The sequence below is a fragment of the Malaclemys terrapin genome, chromosome 3 (assembly GCF_027887155.1).
Source record: "Malaclemys terrapin pileata isolate rMalTer1 chromosome 3, rMalTer1.hap1, whole genome shotgun sequence".
Classification (NCBI taxonomy): Eukaryota; Metazoa; Chordata; order Testudines; family Emydidae; genus Malaclemys; species Malaclemys terrapin.
The window spans coordinates 96,566,735-96,589,926 of record NC_071507.1 but is presented as its reverse complement, the minus strand read 5'-3'; the positions used below and the strand labels follow the sequence as shown (position 1 = coordinate 96,589,926).

The window sequence follows — 23,192 nt, the reverse complement described above, 5'->3', positions numbered from 1 at the left end:
TCTGCTAACCCCTGCCCTCTGGCTCTGATTTACTCCCTGGTAGCACATGGGTAGCTCTTGGTGTTATGTACATTTCTATGAAGCCCAGCAATGCTGGGGGAAGGTAAGTTAACAGTAGGTAGACAGAAGAACTGACTGGTAGATTTGTGCTTAGAAGTTTTCAGCGATAATTTTAAGGTTTGTAATAGCTTTTGAACATGACGACAGATCCGAGCAAAATGATTGTAATTTCCTTTCCTTCCCTCCTCCACCCCAAAACCAAACCAAACAAACAAAAAAACCCCAAACCAATAAAAATCACCCAAAAGGTAATTTTGGTTATGTAACCAGTTAAAAAGAAAACCAAAGTGAGTTCCCAATCAGGTCATAGCTTCTGAGACTTTTTTGTTTTTTATAATGAGGAAGCTATCATGACTGTGTTCTCTGAGTATATATGCCACTTTTTCATTGTGTGACTTCATCAAGTACCTTAACTTCTCTGTGCCTTGCTTTATCTGTCTATAAAAAGGTTGTAATCAGTACCTACCAATTCCCATTGTGATGATTAATCTATAAGATGTGTTCACAACTTTGAGATTTTTAGATGAAAGATGCTTTGTAAAAATAAGTATCTGTGCAATAGCTTTATTTGTATGCAGAAAAGTGTAATAGAATATAGCATAAACACAATGCGTAAGTCAGTTGTTATACTTCTAAATGCATCTGTTAGAATTTTAAATAAATAAATAAATACCTAGGCTATAGGGTGATGATTATAGTTTCTATTGATACTACCCAGCTTTAGCTTTAGGAACTTTGGGGGAGATTATTATATCTGTTCAGTGACCAGAGAATATTTGACACACTAATTGCTGTGCCTTACTGTTTAATGTTTCCATTTAGTGTCATAATTACTGAACAAATGGCTTCTTTTGTCTTGTGTACTTTTCTCTTATGAGTCCCTGGAAAGTTTGATGGATGGTGACCTCACAAAGCCCGTCAGTGGAATGTGAGTAAACTGCTTAAAGGTGTGGGTTTTTCCCCAAGATTTCCATTCCTAATCTCCAAATTTACCTGCTACCCACTCTCCTATGAGTAAAGATACCAAAGGCCAGTCTGTGGCTGCAGCTATGACTTGATAGTCTTCTTAGCATATGTGCAACGTGCCTCAGGTGGCATGTGACCAGAATTAATCACCGAGTTTGGTCTGCTGGCTAGATCATTAGCTTCCCCGGCTTGGGCCAGTACCGACGAGGATTGCGACATGAACGCTGATCCATGTAATAACCTGGAACAGGCAGAAAGAAAATCATAGTGATGAACTAGGTGTCCCAAGAATTAGACAGATTTTTGTCTAGGGTCCATTTGGCTAGCCCTGTCATTGCTAAGATGGCCCATAACTGGCTTGGGACAGGTTTGACTAACAAATGGCATGACCAGTTCAGCACTGCAGTGTTTAATTTTGTGCTAGGGTGGACAATATTGTCAGAGTTTTGTAAATGTTTCTGTTGCATGATATTCTGTCAGTCCTGTGATACTTTTCACCTACTAATGCAAAACTTTACAATGTTGATGATCTGATAACATTGCAGTAGACGCTACAGCTTGCATCTATAGAGCCACATACGAGCATCTCTAAATATCACAAGGACTTTCTTAAGGCACTGAAAGGGTTAATTTTAAATGGAGACTACTGCATCTTTTCACATTTAGTACTAGGCTATTTGACATTAGGGTGACTAGACGTCCTGATAATAACGGGATTGTCCCAATATTGGGGGCTTTGTTTTATATACGTAACTATACCCCTTCCCCTTAAAAAAAAAAAAAAAAAAAAAAAAAGTCCTTTTTTTCACATTTGCTATCTGGTGACCCTATTTGACATTTGAAAAAATGTCTGTATAGAGGTTTGTAGTACAGATTCACTTGTCTGTATGAAGTGATCTACAGCTTCTTTATGCTGACTAGTCTGGCCATCAAACTTTAAAGCTATCTTTCTTGGCAGTGCAAACTTCAATTTGTGACCAATGACAAGTCTATCTTTGGTTTTTTTTTTTTTTAGCATGTTCTCAAAATCTTTTAAAAAGAGATTTTATTATTTTTGAAAATCCTAGTTTTTTAGTTGTGCAGTTACCATTAAAGGCAAAATTAGCACCACCTTTGAGTATAGTGGGCTGCTGTGATTGATATATTTAATGTGTAGGTTCAAAGGTAGTCAGATATTTTTGAGTAAAAGGCATGGATAAAAGGCGAGGGGGCTAATCCTGATTAATTTCTGGCACATTTTAAACATATTTGAAAAGTCCAGTCTTCGTTCCTCACTGTTTTTTCCGTAGAGCTATATGGACAAGTTTTACCACAAAAATGATCAAATTTGAACTCCTTGGACAGACTTTACTCTGAAAACTTGGTATCGTACAACCAGGTCTCCTGATTAAGCCATGCTGTTGCCGTTGTACACCATGAAAGATTTCTAAACAATAAGTAACTACAAGCTACTTACTGCATTTAAGTCAGCTTTCAAAGACTGGCAGTATTTTGTCCATATATCTAAGAAGTGAAGAAAGGCATATCTTAGTGGTCTAAGCACAGGGCCGGGGGAAAGGAATTCCTGACTGCTAATCTTGGCTAGGATACTAAATTCCTCTATGGCCTTATATAAGTGCCAATGAAGTCAATGGCCGTTTCCAGATCTCAGCACTTTTGGTCCTTATCTGCCCATTTCCCTCTCTAAAATGGGGACAGTATTAGTTCTCTCTTAAATGAGTGTTGTGAGGAAGTCACCTTGGTTATGGAGGAATTTTTCATTCAGTTAGTTATGGGGATATCTCCCTCAGTTTCTTTGTAAGTGAAAGGTAAGGATAAAAATTCAGCTTGTTCTGCAAGCCCCTAATTATGGACAGTGTATGGGGAAATCTGTCATGACCTCTTTACTCTGATATGCTGAACTTTAAAAAAAAAAAAAAGACCCTTCTCTATTTATAGCCTTTCTTCCTATCATATTCTCATCAAATGCCTTCACCATCAATCTTTGCTCTTTCTACATACAGCAAGTAAATAGAGGATCCTTTTACTGTATCATGATACCCACTTGTATTGTTCAGCTATCTATGAAGAATTATCTATGCTTAATATGTAAGCTAATCAGTCCAGCACAAACTGCGGAAATTAGCCATAGACCAAGTGAGATTGCCTGTCAGCTGGTATTTATTCTCGCCACAAACCCACGTGATGCAGTAGTAAGTAAAGAAAAAAGGAACTTATGGAATCATTTTCTACATCCTTTGGAATCGGAGAACTGCAGTATTCTGCACCTAAATCACAGGTAAAACTTGCTGATTACAAACGAAGTGAAAGAAAATATTGATATGTGGTATTTGGAAGATTGTTGCCGACCCCACCACAGGGTATTGCTGAAAGTCTGGTGGTACCGCAGTCCTTCTAGCTGTCTGATAGTGTGCTCTGTGTACCATGAGCTTAGAGGCAAGCGCTGCAGGTGTTCCCAAGCACAGAGGCTCTATTGGCTCTAGCCCTAGAAGGTTCCCATACGCACTCTCATGTTTTCAGTAACGTCATTCCTGTATGAGGGCTACCGGAAACTAAAATGTGCAGATATCCTGGGCACAATTGCTTTGTTATAGTACCAGTGAAGATCAGTTCCTAACTCAGACCCCCAAGGAGTAGAAGGTTCATGGCATAATTGTAACTTCTCTACACCATCCTACGTGCATACAGGCTGCTCTCCTCTAGCCTCCTGCTGCAGCTACTGCTAATCCCCTGCCAAGGACAGGATGTGACTTTGCCTGGCTCTCGGACTTCCTGTCCCAGCGCCCAAATTGACTTCTCTCAGCAGCCCTTTCTCATGTTGTGGCCTCTGGCTGGGGCTCCTGCTCTAATGCTGGTTCTGGAGCACTCTCAAGCCTATTGCCCTCTGGTTGTCCATAGTCTTCAAGAAAAACAGGATAAACCAGACATGAGTGTATGAACAAGGATAGATACAGGATGAGGAAAAGATTTCACTTCAGTTAAGTGGCTTATGAAAAGTGCATGTTCTGTAGACCAATAACTTTTTCCCTTTTGTAAAATTATGTTTCAGGGCCACCTCAAAATCATTTAACCATTCTTTCAGTATGAATTTTAAATAATTCTTTAATGACATGATTTTTGAGTTACTGCTTTAAAAATGCATCAGAAAAGGGTGGGGTCACCTAAAATATTTTTTTGCGGTTTTATGTGAAATGAGCAACCTAAGGATTTAATTATCTGGCAAATGAGTGACAGGTTTGTACTGAGTCTGTTTAGTATTGCCCAGAAAATATGCTTCCAGACTCACTGTTTAATTGTAGAGAAATCATGTATCACTGAAAATCACTGAAAATCATTTGCTTTGAATTCCTTCCCCGCCCCCATCCCGATCTTGTGAATAAAGATACCATCTTTCTTTTTTGATGGCAAAAAGTGCTAAGAATTTTCAGACATTTGGTTTATTAGTATCTTGTGTTAAATAAACATACATTGTATGTAATAGAAGAAATATATCATATCGGTAAAATGTAAACATTTGATACTTTACTATGTACTGTCAGAATATATATACTTCACAGTTCATTTGGGTAGGTCATGAAATATTAGTAAAAACATATGAGATGATTAAATTGCTTAATCAAAATAAATTGTAGCAAACAAAACTGCCAACAAATTTTATGGATGGTTCTGATTTTTTTAAAAAAATGTTGGTGGTGAGATGAGCTTTCTGAAGTAAAGCTATTATAAAATTGAAGGAAAAAAATTAATTGGGAATCACAATAGTTCAGCAACTGGATCACTAGCAATATAAAATGCTAATATAAAAGAGAAGCTATCCTAAGAAGTATTTATTTGGGGAACTGAATTTCGTAGCAAGTAGCCGTAAATTGTGCATGTGGAGAGGTTGTGTATAGGTGAGATGGTGTAGTAATGCCGTTTTTAGCCTGGTCGTCTTTTCTGAATGCTTGGAGTCATTATTACAATGAGAGACTGAGTTGGAAGACTCAATAGCTTGCATATGTGACATTGTGCAAGTGTGCTTTGTGTGTGCCTATAAGTTGTGCCTTGTTTGATTCAGATAACACAAAGATGTATTTAAAGTTTAACACAATGTATGTTTTGACTCCAGCCCTTCAGTAGAACAAAAGTTTCCAGCTTAATTTCATATATTCTATGTGAAAAAAATTGCATTACATTAGTCCTTTTTACTGCTTCTTTATTGAGACAAAAGGTTAGGATGAAATATCTCCTTTGGGATAACTATTGATGTGAAAAAATTGGTCCATAAAGAATATATGAAATTAACTTTGATGTTCTTGTCCATTGAATTGCTGGTCTTAAAAGTAGGGCTTCAATTAATCGCAGTTAACTCACGGGATTAACTAAAAACTAATTAATTATAACTAATTATAAATAAAAATGAAAACTAAAAACTAATTAACTCAAATAAAAAAATAGAATACCAATTTAAATTTATTATAAGTACTTTTGGATTTTTTTAATCTTTTCAAATATATTGATTTTAATTTCAGCACAGAATACAAAGTGTACAGTGCTCACTTCACATTATTATTTTTGAAAGCAAATATTTGCACTGTAAAAAAAGATAAAAGAAATAGTATTTTTCAATTCACCTCATACAAGTACTGTAGTGCAATCTCTTTATCATGAAAGTGCAGGTTACAAATGTAGAATTATTTTTTGTATATAACTGCACTCAAAAACAAAACAATGTAAATCTTTAGAGCAGGGGTGAGCAAACTACATCCTGCAGGCCACATTCGGACCATTTAATCTGGCCCTCAGTTCCTGCCAGGGGTTTGCCCTGCTCCGGCATTCCAGCCGGGAGGTGGGGTAGGGTGCTTGCCCTGCACCATGCGGATCCCAGGAAGCAGCTGGCATGATCCCCCTCTGGCTCCTATGTAGTACGCAGAGGCATGGCCAGGTAGCTCTGCACACTGCCCCATCCACAGGCGCTGTCCCCGCAGCTCTGCGCGCTGCCCCATCCGCGGTTTCCAGCCAATGTGATGTGCAGGGATGGCACTTGCGGGTGGGGCAGCGTGCAGAGCTGCCTGGCCACACCTCAGAGCTGGAGCAGAGGAGCTGCTTCTGGGAGCTGCTTGCGGTAAGCGCCACCTGGAGCCTGCACCCCTGAGTCCTCTGCACCCCAATCCCCTACCCCAGCTCCAATCCCCCTCCTGCCCTCTGAACCCCTCAATCCCAGCCCAGAGCCCCTCTTGTACCCCAAGTCCCTCATCCCCATCCCCACCCCAGAGCCTTCATCCCCAGCAGAACCCGCCTTCCCCCCTCTTGCCCCAACAGCATGCCCCATCCCTGATCCCTCTTCCACCCTCTGAACCCATTAGTCCCAGCCCGGAGCACCGTCCTGCACCCCAAACTCCTCATCCCCGGAACCTGGAGACCTCTCCCGCAACCCTAACCCCAATTTCATGAGCATTCGTGGCCTGCCATACAATTTACATACCCAGATGTGGCCCTCGGGCCAAAAAGTTTGCCCACCCCTGCTTTAGAGCATACATGTCCACTTAGTCCTATTTTTTGTTCAGCCAATTGCTCAGACAAATGAGTTTGTTTACATTTATGGGAGATAATGCTGCCTGCTTCTTATTTACAATGTCATTTGAAAGTGAGAACAGGCATTTGCATGGCATTGTTGTAGCCAGCATTGCATTCATATGCCCCTTCATGCTTCGACTTTCTTTTTGATTAATCGCGATTAATTTTTTAATCTTGTGATTCATTGGAATTAATTTTTTTAATCTACTTAAAGACATACAATGAACCAGCATTTCAAGTCACTTTCTGACTAATTTCAAATTGACTTGCCGCCTTAGTCATGGGTATTGTATGCACATGGACAGCATAGATATTGTGTGGGGCTAGAAATATTTTCCATTAGATAGTATCCCTTCACCATCTGTCTAACAGTAACATTTTCATGTGGATGAAAGATGTCCTTTCTCTGCAGAGCATTTAAAAAATTGAATGTTACTGAAAGAGCCAATTCAAATAATATATTGAAGTACAGTTGCTGCAGCTAACACAGATGAGTTTTAGATGTGGCTGGTTAAGGTAGCTAATTATCTTGACATTTATGGATTGCAGCCTTCCCTGTGAGGGCAGGTCAGCATGTCTGGTGAAGATTTAAAATTGCAGTGGCAGAAAGCTTTAAAATAACTTGAGCCAGCATATGCACCACTGGAGGAGTGATAGGAATGATCATCTCAGTCAAGGTGAGGCTGTAATGGTATTTGTAGTTTTGCTGTCAGTAGTGAATGCTTGCGCTGGGGAAGGGGTGAATATTAAAGGGTGGAAGCAATAAGAATAATCTGCTAAGTATGATCTTAGGAAATTTTCCAGCAATTTAAATGGATATCCCAAATAAAAAACATAGTAAGAAAACCAGAAAAGTGCCACTGTGGCTAAACAACAAAGTATAAGAAGCAGTGAGAGGCAAAAGGGCATCCTTTAAAAAGTGGAAGTTTAAACCTTATTGAGGAAAATAGAAAGGAGCATAAACTCTGGCAAGTGAAGTGTAAAAATATAATTAGGAAGACCAAAAAGGAATTTGAAGGACAGTTAGCAAAGGACTCAAAAAGTAACAGCAAAAATTTTATATTAAGTACATCAGAAGCAGAAAGCCTGCTAAACAACCAGTGGGTCCACTGGATAATCAAGATATTAAAGGAGCACTCAAGAAAGATAAGGCTATGGCGGAGAAACTGAATGAATTCTTTGCAGCGGTCTTCACAGCCGAGGATGTGCAGGAGTTTCCCAAACCTGAGCCATTCTTTTTAGGTGACAAATCTGAGGAACTGTCCCAGATTGAGGTGTCAGTACAGGAGGTTTTGGAACAAATTTATAAATTAAACACTAATAAGTCACCAGGACCAGATGATATTCACCCAAGACTTTTGAAGGAACACAAATGTAAAATTGCAGAACTACTAACTGTAGTCTGTAACCTATCATTTAAATCGGCTTCTCTACTGAATGACTGGAGGATAGCTAATGTGACGCCAATTTTAAAAAAATCTCAGCAATTACAGGTCAATAAGCCTGATTTCAGTACCAGGCAAACTGGTTGAAACTATAGTAAAGAACAGAATTATCAGACACATAGATGAACATGATTTGTTGGGGAAAAGTTAACATGGTTTTTGTAAAGGGAAATCATGCCTTACTGATCTGCTAGAATTCTTTGAGGGGGTTCAACAAGCATGTGGACAAGGGTGATCTAGTGGATATAGTGTACTTAGATTTTCAGAAAGCTTTTGACAAGGTCCCTCACCAAAGGCTCTTAAGCAAAATACAGTAACTCCTTACTTAAAGTCATCCCGGTTAACTTTGTTTCTTTGCTGATCAATTAGGGAACATGCTTGTTTAAAGTTGCGCAATGCTCCCTTATAACGTCGGTTGGCAGCCGCCTGCTTTGTCCACTGCTTGCAGAAAGAGCAGCCCATTGGAGCTAGCTGGTGGGGGCTTGGAACCAGGGTGGCCCGGCAGCCCCCCTATCAGCTCCCCGCTCCCCAAAGTTCACTGTGTAGCCGCCCAGCAGGCTATCAATTGCCAGGCAATTCAGCTGTCCCTCCCCCCACTGCCATGTATTGTTCCTGCCCTCTGCCTTGGAGCTGCTCCCGGGAGCCTCCTGCTTGCTGTTCGGGGCGGGAAGAAAGGGGGTAGAAGGGTGCTAATGTCAAGGTGTTCCCCTCTGCCCTGCTCCTGCCCCCCCATCTCCACAGAGTAGGGGGGGAGCATGACAGGGCTCAGGATGGAGAGAGCTTGCTGGCAGCAGCTGCTGTCTCAACTTGCTGATCTACTTAAAAAGGCAGTGTACTTAGAGTGGGGTCAGTGTACTTAAAGGGGCAATGCATGTCTCGCTTTCTCTCACACGGTGTGTGTCTGTCTGTCTCTGCCATGCTGTCTCCCCTTCCTCCATTCATGCTGCCTTGTAGAGTGTGAGGCTACATTAACAACAATGTGTTAACCCTTGAGGGCTTAGCCAGTTCATCATTTAGCAGTAAGGCATTTCCTGGGAAATATCCCACCCTCTTCCACCCTCTGACTTCACTACCGTTTCAACCAAGCTTCACAATCATCATTGCTGTGTACAGTATTAAATGGTTTGTTTAAAACTCATACTGTGTGTGTGTGTATATATATATGTATATATATATATATATTTGTCTGGCAAAAAAAATTTCCCTGGAACCTAATCCCCGTCTCCTCCCCCCCCCCTTGACATTAATTCTTATGAGGAAATTGGATTCACTTAACATTGTTTCACTTAAAGTAGCATTTTTCAGGAACATAACTACAACGTTAAGTGAAGAGTTACTGTAATTTGTCATGGGATAAGAGGGAAGGTCCTCTTATGAATCAGTAAAGATGGTTAAAAGATAGGAAACAAAGGGTTGGAATAAATGGTCAGTTTTCAGAATGGAGAGAGGTCAATAGTGGTGTCCCCCAGGGTTCTATACTGGGCCCAGTCCTATTCAACATATTCATAAATGATCTGGAAAAACGGGTGAATAGTGACATAGCAAAATGTGCAGATGATGCAAAACTATTCAAGATAGTTAAGTCCAAAGCAGACTGTAAAGAGTTACAAAGGGATCTCTCAAAACTGGGTGATGGGGCAACAAAATGGCAGATGAAATTCAGTGTTGATAAATGCAAAGTAATGCACATTGGAAAACATAATCCCAACTATACATACAGAATGATGAGTTTTAAATTAGCTGTTACCACTCAAGAAAGAAATCTTGGAATCATTGTGGGTAGTTCTCTGAAAACATCCACTCAATGTGCAGCAGTAGTCAAAAAAGCTATCAATGTTGGGAATCCTTAGGAAAGGGATACATAATAAGACAGAAAATATCATATTGCCATGGTACTCCCACATCTTGAATACTGCATGCAGATCTGGATATATCTAAAAAGATATATTGGAATTGGAAAAGGTACAAATAAGGGCAACAAAAATTATTAGGGATATGGAACAGCTTCCATATGAGGAGAGACTAATAAGACTGGGACTTTTCAGCTTGGAAAACAGACATCTAAGGGAGGATGTGATAGAGGTCTATAAAATCATAACTAGTGTGGAGCAAGTAAATAAGGAAGTTTTATTTACTCCTCCTCGTGACACAAGAACTATGGGTCACCAAATGAAATTAATAGGCAGTGAGTTTAAAACAAACAAAAGGAAGTATTTCTTTACACAACACACAGTGAACCTGTGGAACTATTTGCCAGAGGATGTTGTGAAGGCCAAGACTATAATAGGGTTCAAAAAAGAACTAGATAAGTTCATGGAGAATAAGTCCATCAATGGCTATAAGTCAGGATGGGCAGGGATGCAAAACCATGCTCTGAAGTATCCCAGCCTCTATTTGTCAAATGCTGGGTATGGGCGACAGGGGATGGATCATTTGAGGATTACCTGTACTGTTTGTTCCCTCTGAAGCACATGCACTGGCCACTTTTGGAAGACAGGATCCTGGACTAGATGGACCATTGATCTGACTTAGTATGACTGTTCTTATGTAGCAGGTGTATTCATTAGCAACTACAGAGTAAGCGAGAGCTGTTTTAAAATAGTGACCTGTCTTCTGCCAGTGTAAGTGAGTATATTACAGAGGGAATTCCCTTTGTTTATGAGAAGTCCTAACTAAATAGTTTTGTTTTTTTAAAGGAGTGGATTGATTTAAACAATTTATAAAATTAATCCTTAGACTGATCCCTCTAATCAAGCAAATAGGATATAGTAACAAGGAGCAAACCTTTGAATTACTTACAACTGCATTTTCACTGTACTTTATATTAATTGTAAAGAGCTGCTCTCATATGAATCCAGCATTCAGCTGTCTTATTCTGCCTGCTAGATGTGACCAACATATTTGTCAATATTGTTTTTAATCTTTGTATGGTATCCAGAAGCTGTGGCATTGGGTGCCAGATAAATCTGTAGATAAAATATATACACAAAATAAGCAGCTGGTGCAGATGGCAGTTGCCCACTTGCTTGGCAGTATTAGTCACAGGAAGCATGTAATGACAATTCTCCAAAGGCTGCACTGGCTTTCCACTTGCTTTTAGCTGCAATTAAAGATATTGACATATATGGTTTAAGTCTTGGCTGCTCACTACCACCTATCTTCCTACTTGTTGCTACAACACTTGAAGTCAGCTGAGGCATTCTTGCTAAATCCGTAGATATGAGCATGTTGGGGGCTGGAGGAGAGTGTTTGCAGTGAAGGGCCCTCAATTGTTGAATGAGACACGAAGACATTGAAGGCAAAATGTATGCTCAATCTGCTTTTTCCCCACCTCAGGCCTTTGTCTGAAGAGGATGACTGTGAATTTGATATCTGGTTTTATTTTGTGGGTAAGAATCATTTTAATATTGACTTTGATCAACACTTGTCATGTATGTTTTATGTGCTTGCCTTTTTACAAAGAAGAATGTCTACATTGTTAGTTTGTTTGAAACAGTTTTACCCATTGACCTGTGTCTTTTGTATCTTCTTCTTTAAAGATGTTCAGTCCCATCCTGTAAATGAATAACTGGGAGCGTCTCTAACTTTCATGAAATTTCTTGCAGAGCTGAATAAAAATTGAATATATCTTACAAAACAAAGGCATGAAACCATATCTTTTCTATGCAGTGTGTTTTGGTAATCTAGTTCCTACCCTCTATGCTAGTGGTTTTCAACTGTTTTTCATTTGCGGAACACTAAAAAATTTCAAATGGTGGTGCGGACCCCTTTTGGAAATCTTAGACATAGTCTGCAGACTCCAACATGTCCACAGACCACTGGTCGAAAACCACTACTCTATGCAATAGGTATTCCCATATTTTAAGTCTGCAATCTGAGCAGTCTATTCTAAGGCTAACTTTTTAAACGGAATAGTTCCATGTGCAAGAAATGCATAGGTGATTAGTTGTTGTAAAAGTGCCACCAGTTAATTGGTGCTTAGTTCCCTGAGGTTTGGACTTCAAAAACTTGGTTTACTCAACAAGTGAATCTGCACAAAGTTTTTTTCTTACAAATTGACAGTTTATTCCATTTCCTAATTGCAGATCATTTACTGGATAACCTGAAGTTAGTTTCCATCTCCTTTTCATAGCCCTGCAGGTCATTCTCACATGATTATGGAGGAGGAGACGGAAGTGTGAGATAAGAGCTTTTAGGAGATTTTCTTCTCAATAGATTTGAAGGGTGATGAAAGATGAATGGAGAAAATGTCAAACCCAGCAAAGAACGCAGAGCAATCCTTAGAGGGAATCTGGCATGACTCTTCTAGTTGTGGGAAGGTTTGAAGAAATAGGACTAGAAAATTGTGTGATGTCATTAAAGCAATCCTTGCTCCATAAATCAATTCGAGGAGGCTTCTTTTTTTCATAAAGTGAAGTATATGTTTTGCTGTACCTTCTGGGAGGCAATAAAACCGCAATAAAGGCAAAGGTTACAAACAAATCGCTCAGTGCAGGCGGGGGGGGGGGGGGAAGGGGGGCATGAGTGCTGACAAGAAACAAATACAATTATTAAGCCTTGTGCTCAGTCCCAATAAATTTTGTTGGTTTCTGCACCGTATCATTATGTCGGCAGCCTGGCCTGTTATCAGAGAGCTTCAAACCTTTCATTATGACTTCAGATGATTACAGCTGTTGATACGCAGTATGCTGCAGTAGATTTCAGTAACTGACTTGGGGTTAAAGTATCATATTCTAAAGAGGTCATTAAAATTAGGGAAGAAATCATGTCTGTAAAGCTTTGATCTGCTTGCATCATTGACCCACTGAAGGTTTGCATCCTAATACCACATCTATTTTCTGAATGAGTTCATAAAGCCTTAAAGATAACACGTATGATATTATAAAGCTGATATAAACTAGGGGGATAATATTTGCTTAAGGTGCACTCCATCTACTAATGCAAGTGCTGTTCTGTACTTTGTGCCTGGCCTTTGTCAAAGCCACTTTGTGAAGATTGCTCAAAATTCATCTCTTCCATTAGGCATAAAGAAAGCTGCCAGAAAAAGGGCTAGGCAGGTGGTGAGTTGTGACAACTGCTCCTGATTGGCCAAGAATTACATACATCCTATTTTTGTTGCCCTTTTACCCTTATCCCCCACCCGCACCCTGGCCTGCCTATTTGCTTCATCCACCTGTTATAACTTGTCCTGTTTAGACTGACAGCTCTTTCGGGCAGGGACTACCTACTGCTATATGTTTGTACAGCACTGACTTGGCTGGCCTCTGGGTACTACTGAAATATAAATGTTGCTGTTAATAAAGCCAACAAGCTTTCCCCAGATGTCCTGTTCTGACTTATAACATATGCGTGTCTGGCTTAAAAAAAAAAAAAAAGTTTGAGAATTTCTTTCCTTCCTTCTCTTAAGTTTCTTTCAGCCAAATGGAAAAAAGAAAATAAGTGTATTTTTTTTTAATTGGGAAAAATAAATTTTAAAAAAAATCTGGATGATCTGAGGGAGACACTTTTTGGACAGGATTTCTCTCCCCTTTCCTCTTCTGCTTTGTTGAACATCACTTTCATAGTTGCAGAACTTGTGCCTGTGAGTGCAGTACCAGCAAAAGACATTAGGATTATGAAAGCAGTCCCAAGGGTCTCAGTAGTTCCCTGAAAGTGAGGAGTATACCTTCATTAACTCTGTCATCATCTTTAACGGGGGCACTGTGTTCACATTAATCTGCAAAAAGCAAAAATAGAACAAGTAGTACCTAACTTCTCTTTAAAGTAATTTGGGGGAAGGGAGAGGATGAAATGTAGCTATAAGGAAAATTTCTCAAAAGAGAAAAGCAGTTTCTGAATCTGTAGTTTCACTGTATCAAAACATATGCTAGTCAAACAATGGACAGCAGCCAAATCACCAACCAACTCATGTGGAGTGGTTTCTTTTTTTCTTTTTTGCAAAGCCCTGTTTTTTTTATTCCTTACTAAGAATTGGTGATGGACACAAGAGAGTGTGGGTACGTGAGATGTATGTGGAGTATAACTAGATGAGATGTGGGAAAAAATCACAAAACTGAGGTCATTATCTATACACTGGCTACAAGAAAATTTAAAAAGTAAAAGTATTTGTGGAATATTCCTCTTTGGGGAAAATGGACTACCAGGTAAGATAGCACTAATGTGCAGAAGAAACTTTTCCTTTATTCAGTAAAAACGTGTGTGTGTGTTTTCTTAAACATGTTCTGTCATGTAACACCAGGATTCTGTTGCAATCTGCGGTGCTAAAAATAACATTAAACATTTTTAAAGGATGGGAATTATGCCTGAGATTTCCATATTATTCATTTTTACATGGTTGGGTTTACTGGTAGTGCAGGGAAGGTTAATTTATTACATTCATTCATTCTTTACATTTTGTTGAAAAGAACCACAAGTTAAAACTACATCTGGAAGAGTCCATCCCAGCTCTATTTTGCATTTTCTTCTGCCTCTTTGACCTACAGTGCTGTATGCAGCAATCTAAGCTGCCCCACCAAACTTCTTAAATTGCCTACTCTTAGGCAGCTCCTGAGTAAAAACAAAAGGTCAGTTATAGGGTTTAGAAAGCCTCAGGGACTTTGTTCCGAGGACTTATTATGCAAACATACTTCAAGAACAGACTTGGACTACGAGGTCACAGGCTGCTAGATGTGGTGGTGGGGTAGGGCTGTGTCTTGCAGAGGTGACCCATGGCTTTTTGAAGAATAAAGGCTATACTGCTTACTTGCTGCCTGCCACATATGAAGCTGTCTTTGAGTAGTATCATTTTTCAACTGTCCCAATTAGAAATCAGATGCTGTTTTTAGATAGTACTGGTGAATGATCCATTTAATTAGGAAGAATGTTGGGGTTAGAATGTGTGAGGTAAGTGAAGGAGGGAATGCAGATGACTGAATGGTATAACAAAAAGGAGCAGGAATGATTGAACCTGATTTTTCTTACACCTGTGATTGTGCTGAAGCCAGTGCAGTTCCACTAGTGGGAAACAGGGATCAGTGAATGGAGACTCAGGTTCTGTATTTCAAAACCCTCCTTGTGAGTGCATCTAAATGCCAAAGGTCAAATTCATATCTGATGTAAATCATTTGTCTTGACTGGATTTACACTGAGGATGAATCTGGTCCTGTATGTGTGTTGTCCTCCCCCCCCCCCCCCCCCCCCCCCCCCCGCTTTGGCTTTGGAATGTCATTATACTGTAAAGATTTCCATGGTCTAGCAGACATCTCACAGGGTTCCTTCCTTTTAGTGCTGTGGAATGTTGTGTTGCTTTTGGTAGGGTGCCACACCACATTGTCTAGCCCCAGGGTAAGGGGACCTTTATTTATTTTCATTTCATATTTTCAGCTGTTTTCATTTTTCCTTTATTGTTTTCCTTCCTCCTGCAGCGTTTCTTTATAAATGTTGTAGTGACATGCTGGGTTCCTTGCTTTATGACTTATGCTCTGTTAAACAACTCTGTGGATTTGGTTGCCCTTATCTGAGGAGCCTTAATACTATAGCTGCACAATAATGAAAGGTGACACATTGGGGACTAGAGCCCTTATCAGAACCAGAGGAAGAGTTTGGCAGCTATTACCCTGCAAGAATAATACTGTCCTGACTGTTTTAAGTTATCTATTTTATATGCCACTAAATAAACCATATTTCTAGACATGAAAATAAATCTTTGCTAGAGTATATGTCAATGTAACATTCAGTTTAGCAGTCCACATGAATCAGTTGTGTGCTTATGGATAAAAATATAGGAGTTCTATCCTGTACAAACTGGTGGTGAGTGCATTTTCTTCCTTTTAGGATTATAAACAAATCCTCTTTATAGCTTTGAAACGGTTTCATTTTTCAAGCCTCTAATCATGGAATCACTATTAAATCCAGGTGTCTTACCAATATAACTCACTTTAAAAAATCCTAAAAACCACTGATTTAAAAAGAAAATGAATGTGGAAGAACATCAGTGACTTTATTGAGTAATTAACGGAGACAATTCAACTGTCATGGGTGAAATGTATATGTCTGTCGCTATAAAAAATATACACTGTCTAATGTAGCATTCAGTCTTTAGTAATTTTCTTGGTTTGAGTGAACAGATAAGTATTGTTATCTTTCATAATAGAATGACTGTTCATGGAAGAGCTACTGAGGGGATTACTGTAATAATAATGTGAAACTGATAGGAAGGGACTCATCTCTTGCACAATTAAAGATGGCTCTATTTACTGATCTAGAAAAGAACCAGAGTGTTTAAAGCCTCCTTCTCATTTATTTCACAGGACTACCTTGATTGTATCACTGACCAATCCAAGCTCTCACTGGGGACAGAAGAACAATCAGCCCTGTTTGGAAACATACAAGATATCTACCATTTCAACAGGTAAGTTAATATTTGACAAAGTGAAAACAAGGGAGGAGTCTGTATTGGGGGGGGGGGAACCAAACAAATACTTTTCCCTGGATTTGTACAGCCAATGAATATAAAATAAGAAATTGATATTTCTTTGATACTCAACAAGATTTGTTTCTTGTTAGGTCATCTATGCCCATCCTGATCATTTTAGCTGCTGATTGTATAAGTAATTATTTCCCTTCATTTTTTGGTGTATTTTCCGTTCCCCCCTTTGGAGGGGAGGAAATCTTCTCTAGTCTCGACAGGCGTTGTCAGATTGTGCAGGTCTTGCAACATCTGCAGGCACAGAACCACAACCCTGCCAGTTCTGACTGAACATTTGGAAGGAAATGCTGCAAACTGAAACTTGCTTCTGAATTTCCTGTCCCATATGCAGCTTCTTCCCACAAAGGAACAAAATTTGGCGCTATAAAGATAGCATTTTGCAAAGTACTAAAGTTTATTTCAAATTGCAAAACAATGCGTAAAAATAAATTATATTTTAAAATATCAATGTTTAAGAATTAGTTCTTCCTTTATTGCTTAGGACTATCTGCAAAGTCCCCCACCTCAAGCTAATTTTGGTTTATATAGTAAAAAGTTTAAAAAATATCTATCCCATGCTCCAGGTATTATTCATGAACATTTGAAAACACTATTGAATCTAGCAGCATAATTTCGCCTACATACTCAAGGTCAACCGCCAAAAACAATCACCCCCCCCCCCAAACAAAAACAAACAAACAAGCAAACTTTATTGATCATATTGGTGTCCTCCACTCCCTCAACTCCCTTGCCCATTGCTTATTTATCCAGAAACCCCAAAATAGTTGTTTTTTCTCATGCCCTGCGGGTCATCAGATTCAGACTCTCTCAAACCAAAATGGGGGAGTGAATTCTGAAGTTGAGGGTTCATCACAGAGAACATCCTTGTCAATAGACCGCGTCCCTATGGATTGCCAGACTAAAATGCTTCTGCTGATTATAACTGGAGCAGTATCAGATGGAAAGAGAGGTGGATTTTCAGGAAGGTCCATTAGGGCTTTATTGGACAAAACCAATGCCTAGAACTCCTCCCAGAAACCCAAAGCAGCTAATGCAGATCATGGAAAACTGGTGCAATGTGCTCACAGGATGGTACCCTGCACATTAAGTGGGCTGCTGCATCTTGCACCATCTTCAGCTTCTGAATGGATTTAAAGTGTAACTTTATGGAAGTAGCCTAAACATAAGATGATGGAGTCATAAAATCATGGTATTGAGACTATAACTTCTTGGATAGACATAGGGAAAAATAATCTTGACCATTGCTGTCACCTAATCCTCCAACAGCAAGAACTCCAACTTCCCAATTTGAGTAAGAAACAGCAGACAAATACGGTCAATTTAAGAGACCCATATAATCCTCACACTATGTTCAGGTTCCTTTCTGCAATCTACCAACATCACATTTGACTTATTTGGTGTGACCTCCAGACAGCTTGCCTCCGTCCATATCCCAGTCTCAGCCTGAAACTGGGTAAAGTGCTTGAATTCTCAAGCTAGTGAGGAAGTCAGTCATCACCACCTATTCTGTGTGGGGCAAGGTTTACATTACAAACTTCTGCTGGCATAGCTACATAAGTCAGGGATGGGATGAGATGTGATTTGTGACCAACAGAACTGTACTGGCAATAGCCCCTAGTGTAGATGCAGTTTTTCTGGCAAAACTGTAAATAATGTTTAGTATATGTGCTATTTAGCAGTATGTCAACTGTTGCAGGGGAATAGCAGTATTGCAAACAAAGAGCTTAAGAAGTTAAAAAAAACCTTGTCAAATCACTTTTGAGGAGATATAGTTGTGCTACAACTTTAGAGAACCATCATGTGCTTTACACTTAGTTTTACTAGAACTTTGGAAGAATTTTATCTTTAATGACTTCCAAGGCCCCCAATTTAAAGTTCCATGTGGAAATTGTAGTTTTGAAGGTTGACCATTTTCATTATAGATCCCAGTACAGATTCAGGGATTTACTTCTCTATTAAAAATTTACTCCTGTCTGAAACTTGGCATGTAGCATCCGGGTCTTAAATGCACTCTAGAATCTGCTTGCTTATTTTATTTATTTTTATATTTGAAAAAAGTTGCATTTGGCAGTTATGAGTTAGCAGTTTCAAATATGTGCGTGTGTGTGGTTTTATAGCTTCAAAGTGAGTTTGTTTTTCCAAACTTGTCTTTGGCCATTCATCTGGAATGTGGGTTTTGATGCCTATGGGTATTCAGAGAAATAAAGATCGGTCACTTAATTTTAAAAGGTGGTTATTGTACACACATGGTAGGATTTATCTATGGTGATTTCATAAGGGTTTGTAATACTGGGATTTTGTAGCCTTTACTTAGACCTGGTAGACTGTGATCTAGTTCAAGTTGCTACTTGTAGATGAACCACTGTTAAGTTTTAGACTGCTAGTTCCAGAGCTTGCGTCATGGCCTCCTCTACTTTGAAAGCTCCCCTTGCCATTTCTCAGGGGAGAGCACCTGAATATGTTCCTTCTGTCTTGCTTCATATCTTGGAGGAAGACCCCCACTCTCTTTCTCCGATGTGGCTTATGTTGTTTCACTCCATACATAGAGAAGAAAAACCCTCTCCTAACCAGCTTCTGCTGCCTTGCTTCTCTGGCCCACCTTCCCAGAGGAGTCCTTACAAATGCTTTTCAGTGTAAAAGATAATCAGACCAACTCCCCACCCCAATCAGGTACTGTACCTACAACTTGAAATGAAGTTCTCCATTGAAGTGTTCCTGAGTACTGCAGATAACCTTTCCTAAGCATGGTGGAAGGGGGCCAGCATGTGCCGAATCTGTGCTGGAATTAAGGGAAAGCTGCTGACCTGAATCCTGCATTATCCTGTATCTACCACTCTGCTGGCCTGGACCTGCCATTACCCTCCTATTCAATTACACAGATACTGGGGCAGGAGCACTGTCTATAAATATCTCATGTTAGATGATTCCTGCTCTGTAATCTTCATGCTGACATCATTTGGTTTGTTATCAAGAGAAGCATTTTTTAGAAATAACTCTAGGTGCCACACTTAGGGGAAAAAATAACTATCTTAAAATAGAAAAAACATAAGAGAAGTATGTGTCTGCTAAGTAATTTTGGCCGCAGGAACTTTATTGGGCTACATTGTGGTTATGTTGGTGTTGTATTTCTCCCTTGATTTTTTCTTTTTACTGGTAGCCTGAAGTTTTCAGCATAAACCTGTCAAAACACTTGAAAAATGAAAAATCACTATTAAAGTACTAATTACTTGCCTGCACTTTCTGCACTGGGCTGGAGACTAAAAATGCTCCCGCACATACACTCCTCATTCCCCTCCCTGTTCCGCTCCATCTCAGGTCAGGAAGGGGAAAAAAGCCTTGTCCTCAGCTGCTTCTTTCTTTCGTTGTTGAAAGCAGTGTGTTGATGAGAAGATGATGAACATAACGAAAGCATGCCTGACTTAATGTACAATCAAAAGATATGCAGCATGCAAAGTAATTTCAAAGACACAAATGGGTGTTTAATCCCACTGACTTTCCAATAGGAGTTGGGTGTCTAACTACACTTTGTGTCTTTGAAAATCTTCCCCTAAGCTAAACCACTCTCAGTATTTTGCCTTGAAACCAATACTCAGTCCAATTAATCAATGAACCCTCAAGGGGTTATGGTGAAAAAGCTGACCAGCTAAAAGGAAAATATTGTATTGAAAACCTATCTGTGAATTCTGTTTCTCTCTCCCTCTCGATCACTGCATTTTAGTACACCTCTACCCCGATATAACGCTGTCCTCAGGAGCCAAAAAAATCTTACCGTGTTATAGATGAAAGCAGGGCCGGCTCTGGCTTTTTTGTCGCCCCAGGCAAAAAAGCCTCTGGCCATGCCGCGCTCCCTCCCCACCCCCCCAGCGTGGCAGGGGAGGGCGGCCGGAGCCCCGGCCGGGGCTCCGCTCTCCCCGGCGGCCAGAGCGCCGTGGGGGAGGGCGGCGAGCCCTGGCCGGGGCTCCGCTCTCCCCGGCGGCCAGAGCGCCGTGGGGGAGGGCGGCGAGCCCTGGCCGGGGCTCCGCTCTCCCCGGCGGCCGGGGGGAGGGCGGCCGGAGCCCTGGGAGAAGGGCGGAGTACCCGGCCGGGGCTCCGCTCTCTCTAGTGGCCAGAGCGCCGCGGGGAGAGTGGCGAGCCCGGCCATGGCCCCGCTCTCCCCGGCGGCCGGAACCGGAGCACCATACCGCGCCGCCCCCCTCCAGGTGCCGCCCCAAGCACAAGCTTGGTGGGTTGGTGCCTGGAGCCGGCCCTGGGTGAAAGCGTTATATTGAACTTGCTTTGATCCGCTGGAGTGCGCAGCCCTGCCCCCCCCCCCCCCTCGGAGCACTGCTTTACCGCGTTATATCCGAATTCGTGTTATATCGGGGTAGAGGTGTACTTGTTTGTTATCATTGCCCATCCAGCCCATTGCAACACTTGCTGTACTTCCCGGTTTGGCAACCAAACTGGATTATAACTCTCAGCACACACCATTTTGATTCCTTTCAGTAATTTAGGTAGAACAATATTAGCTGCTTCAAAGTACTCATTCTGTACACTCATTATGACTGTGGCCAGTGAGCATAAGAGTGTCACAAATACTGAGGACTGTTTTTTTCTGTTGTCTGTGAAAACTGTAACATATATGGCAAACAAGGCTAAGAGAGCTGCTGCTTTCTCATGCCACTGGACTCCCCCAGGCCACTTCAGCAAGTCAAGTGCCTAGCTGTAACTGTGATAGGTAGGACTTGGGTAGTATCCCTTTTTATAGTTTGCAAACCCTCTAGTTCCCAGGTGCAGTTTGCAAGATGGCATCTCTCTCTACTGCCACATGGAAACTTGAGTTGCTGATTGGCAACAAGGGAGGCGAGGGAATTATTACAGGGGATTTAGTTATTCAGATTAGAACCCCTGGGTAGTACTTCTCTATTTTATACTACTCCCCCGCAAGCAGGCCCTTCTTACCAATGCTGATGTTCTAGATGTTCATTTCCTAGAACCAACTGAAGCAATGTAGAGAATCTTATAGGTAATGGCACTGGCACCTCTGAAAGAAATAATATAGCATTAGAGAAGGCCAATATCAGTAGAACTGATAAGATGAGTGTTAGAAACAAGGTGGGTGATATGTTTTACTGGACCAACTTCTGTTGGTGGAAGGGAAAAGCTCTTGAGCTGCACAGAGCGCTTCCTCAGGTCAGCTAACAATATGTAACAACTCATGAGTGTTTACATATTCTAATAGCTCAAGAGAGCTTCTGCTGTTGGACAACAGGAATTTCTTGGGGCTGTTCAGGACAGTTGGCATTATTTCCAAAACTCATTTGCAAAAAAGAAATCAGTCATTAAAATAATAACTTGGCATTACTACAGCACCTTTAATTTGTGATTTCACAGTGCTTTACAGATATGTAGTATCAGCAAGTGGTAGCATTATCCCCATATTGCATATGGGGAAACTGAGGCATATAGGTTAAATTACTTGCCCAAAATTACATAGTGAGTTGGTGACAGAGCTGGGAAGAAAACCCAAGTCTTTTTTGACTCATGGTCCAACTACTGGACACGCTGATCTTTTTGGAATTTTGAGGGGCAAAATACAAGTCAGGACTCCTAGTTCTGTTACTGCTTTTCTTGTTATCAAGTGGGAATTGATGTCCACTGGAAGAAGAAAACTTAGAATTCTCAGCACACAAGAAGCCAGCTCTCATCTGGGACAAAAATGTCACCTAAGGAAGGATCTCCTTAAGGGCAGTTAGGTCCTATAAGTAATTTGTTTGACAGGAAATTAGGATTATTGTTCCTAATTTTGTCTTAAGTGTGGCTATCATTGCAGCTCAACAAAGTTGAAGACTGTAGAGAGCTCAGAGGTTTTCTTCCTCTGCTTGAATTTTCTCACCTTCATTTTCTATATGTTTTACACTACAAAATCAGAATGATCAAACCATTTCTTGACTCAGCCCTCAAGAATGGAATCTTGTGCAACAGTGACCATACTCTCTCAGTGCCTTGCTCACGCTATAAAAGAATTCATGCTTGGAGTGTCAGAAGTATTACTTCTAGGGGTTTTATTTTCTTCCAGACATCCAGTGGTCCAGTTTATATCTTTCTTTCAAAGAAAAAGCTGTTTTCTTCTAGTTATTTAAAGGCGGATAAGGGTTTGTTTTTTTTACTCTGAAGTTATTACTATTCTTTCTGTATATGTAATACATTCCTGCTTCTCATCTGTGATTCTCAGAGTAGCTGAGATAACTTCTCCTAATCTCCTATCAGACTAGGTATTTCTAGCCTACTAGAACATATGGAAGTCAGGAGGCAATTTTTACACTATAGGACATTTGCTTCACTGCATTTTAAATTTCACTGTACATGAACATCACTATTGATATTCAAATGTAACTGCTGAACAACTCCTTTGGTGTGAGTAGAATAGAATCACTACAACCAGCATATTTCAAGTTTGTTGGAAGGGACTCTAGTCACAGAATTTGTTCATTTCTTCTTAGAAGATCAGTATCCCATGATCGTGTTGTGACTTGCAGTTTATAAATAATAGGGTTACCATACGTCCGGGTTTCCCTGGACATAGCCGGCTTTTGGGTCTTTAAATAGCCATCCGGGGTGAATTTGTAAAAAGTAAAAATGTCCGGGATTTCCCCCCAGACGGCTATTTAAAGACCCAAAAGTGGCTGACAGGGCAGCTGCGCTGGCGGAAAGCGGTA

The 23,192-nt window shown here is 40.4% G+C and overlaps 1 protein-coding gene across 5 annotated transcripts in view; it reads left to right on the top strand.

The window, feature by feature from the left end:
- The window catches only part of PLEKHG1 (pleckstrin homology and RhoGEF domain containing G1), a 220,167-nt gene that overhangs the window by 153,279 nt on the left and 43,696 nt on the right, over positions 1-23,192 (top strand). For all 5 annotated transcript variants that reach the window (XM_054023199.1, XM_054023197.1, XM_054023200.1 and 2 more), the window contains one exon: positions 16,316-16,416. In XM_054023199.1, the coding sequence (XP_053879174.1) occupies positions 16,316-16,416 (101 nt within the window). The remainder of the gene's footprint in view (positions 1-16,315; positions 16,417-23,192) is intronic.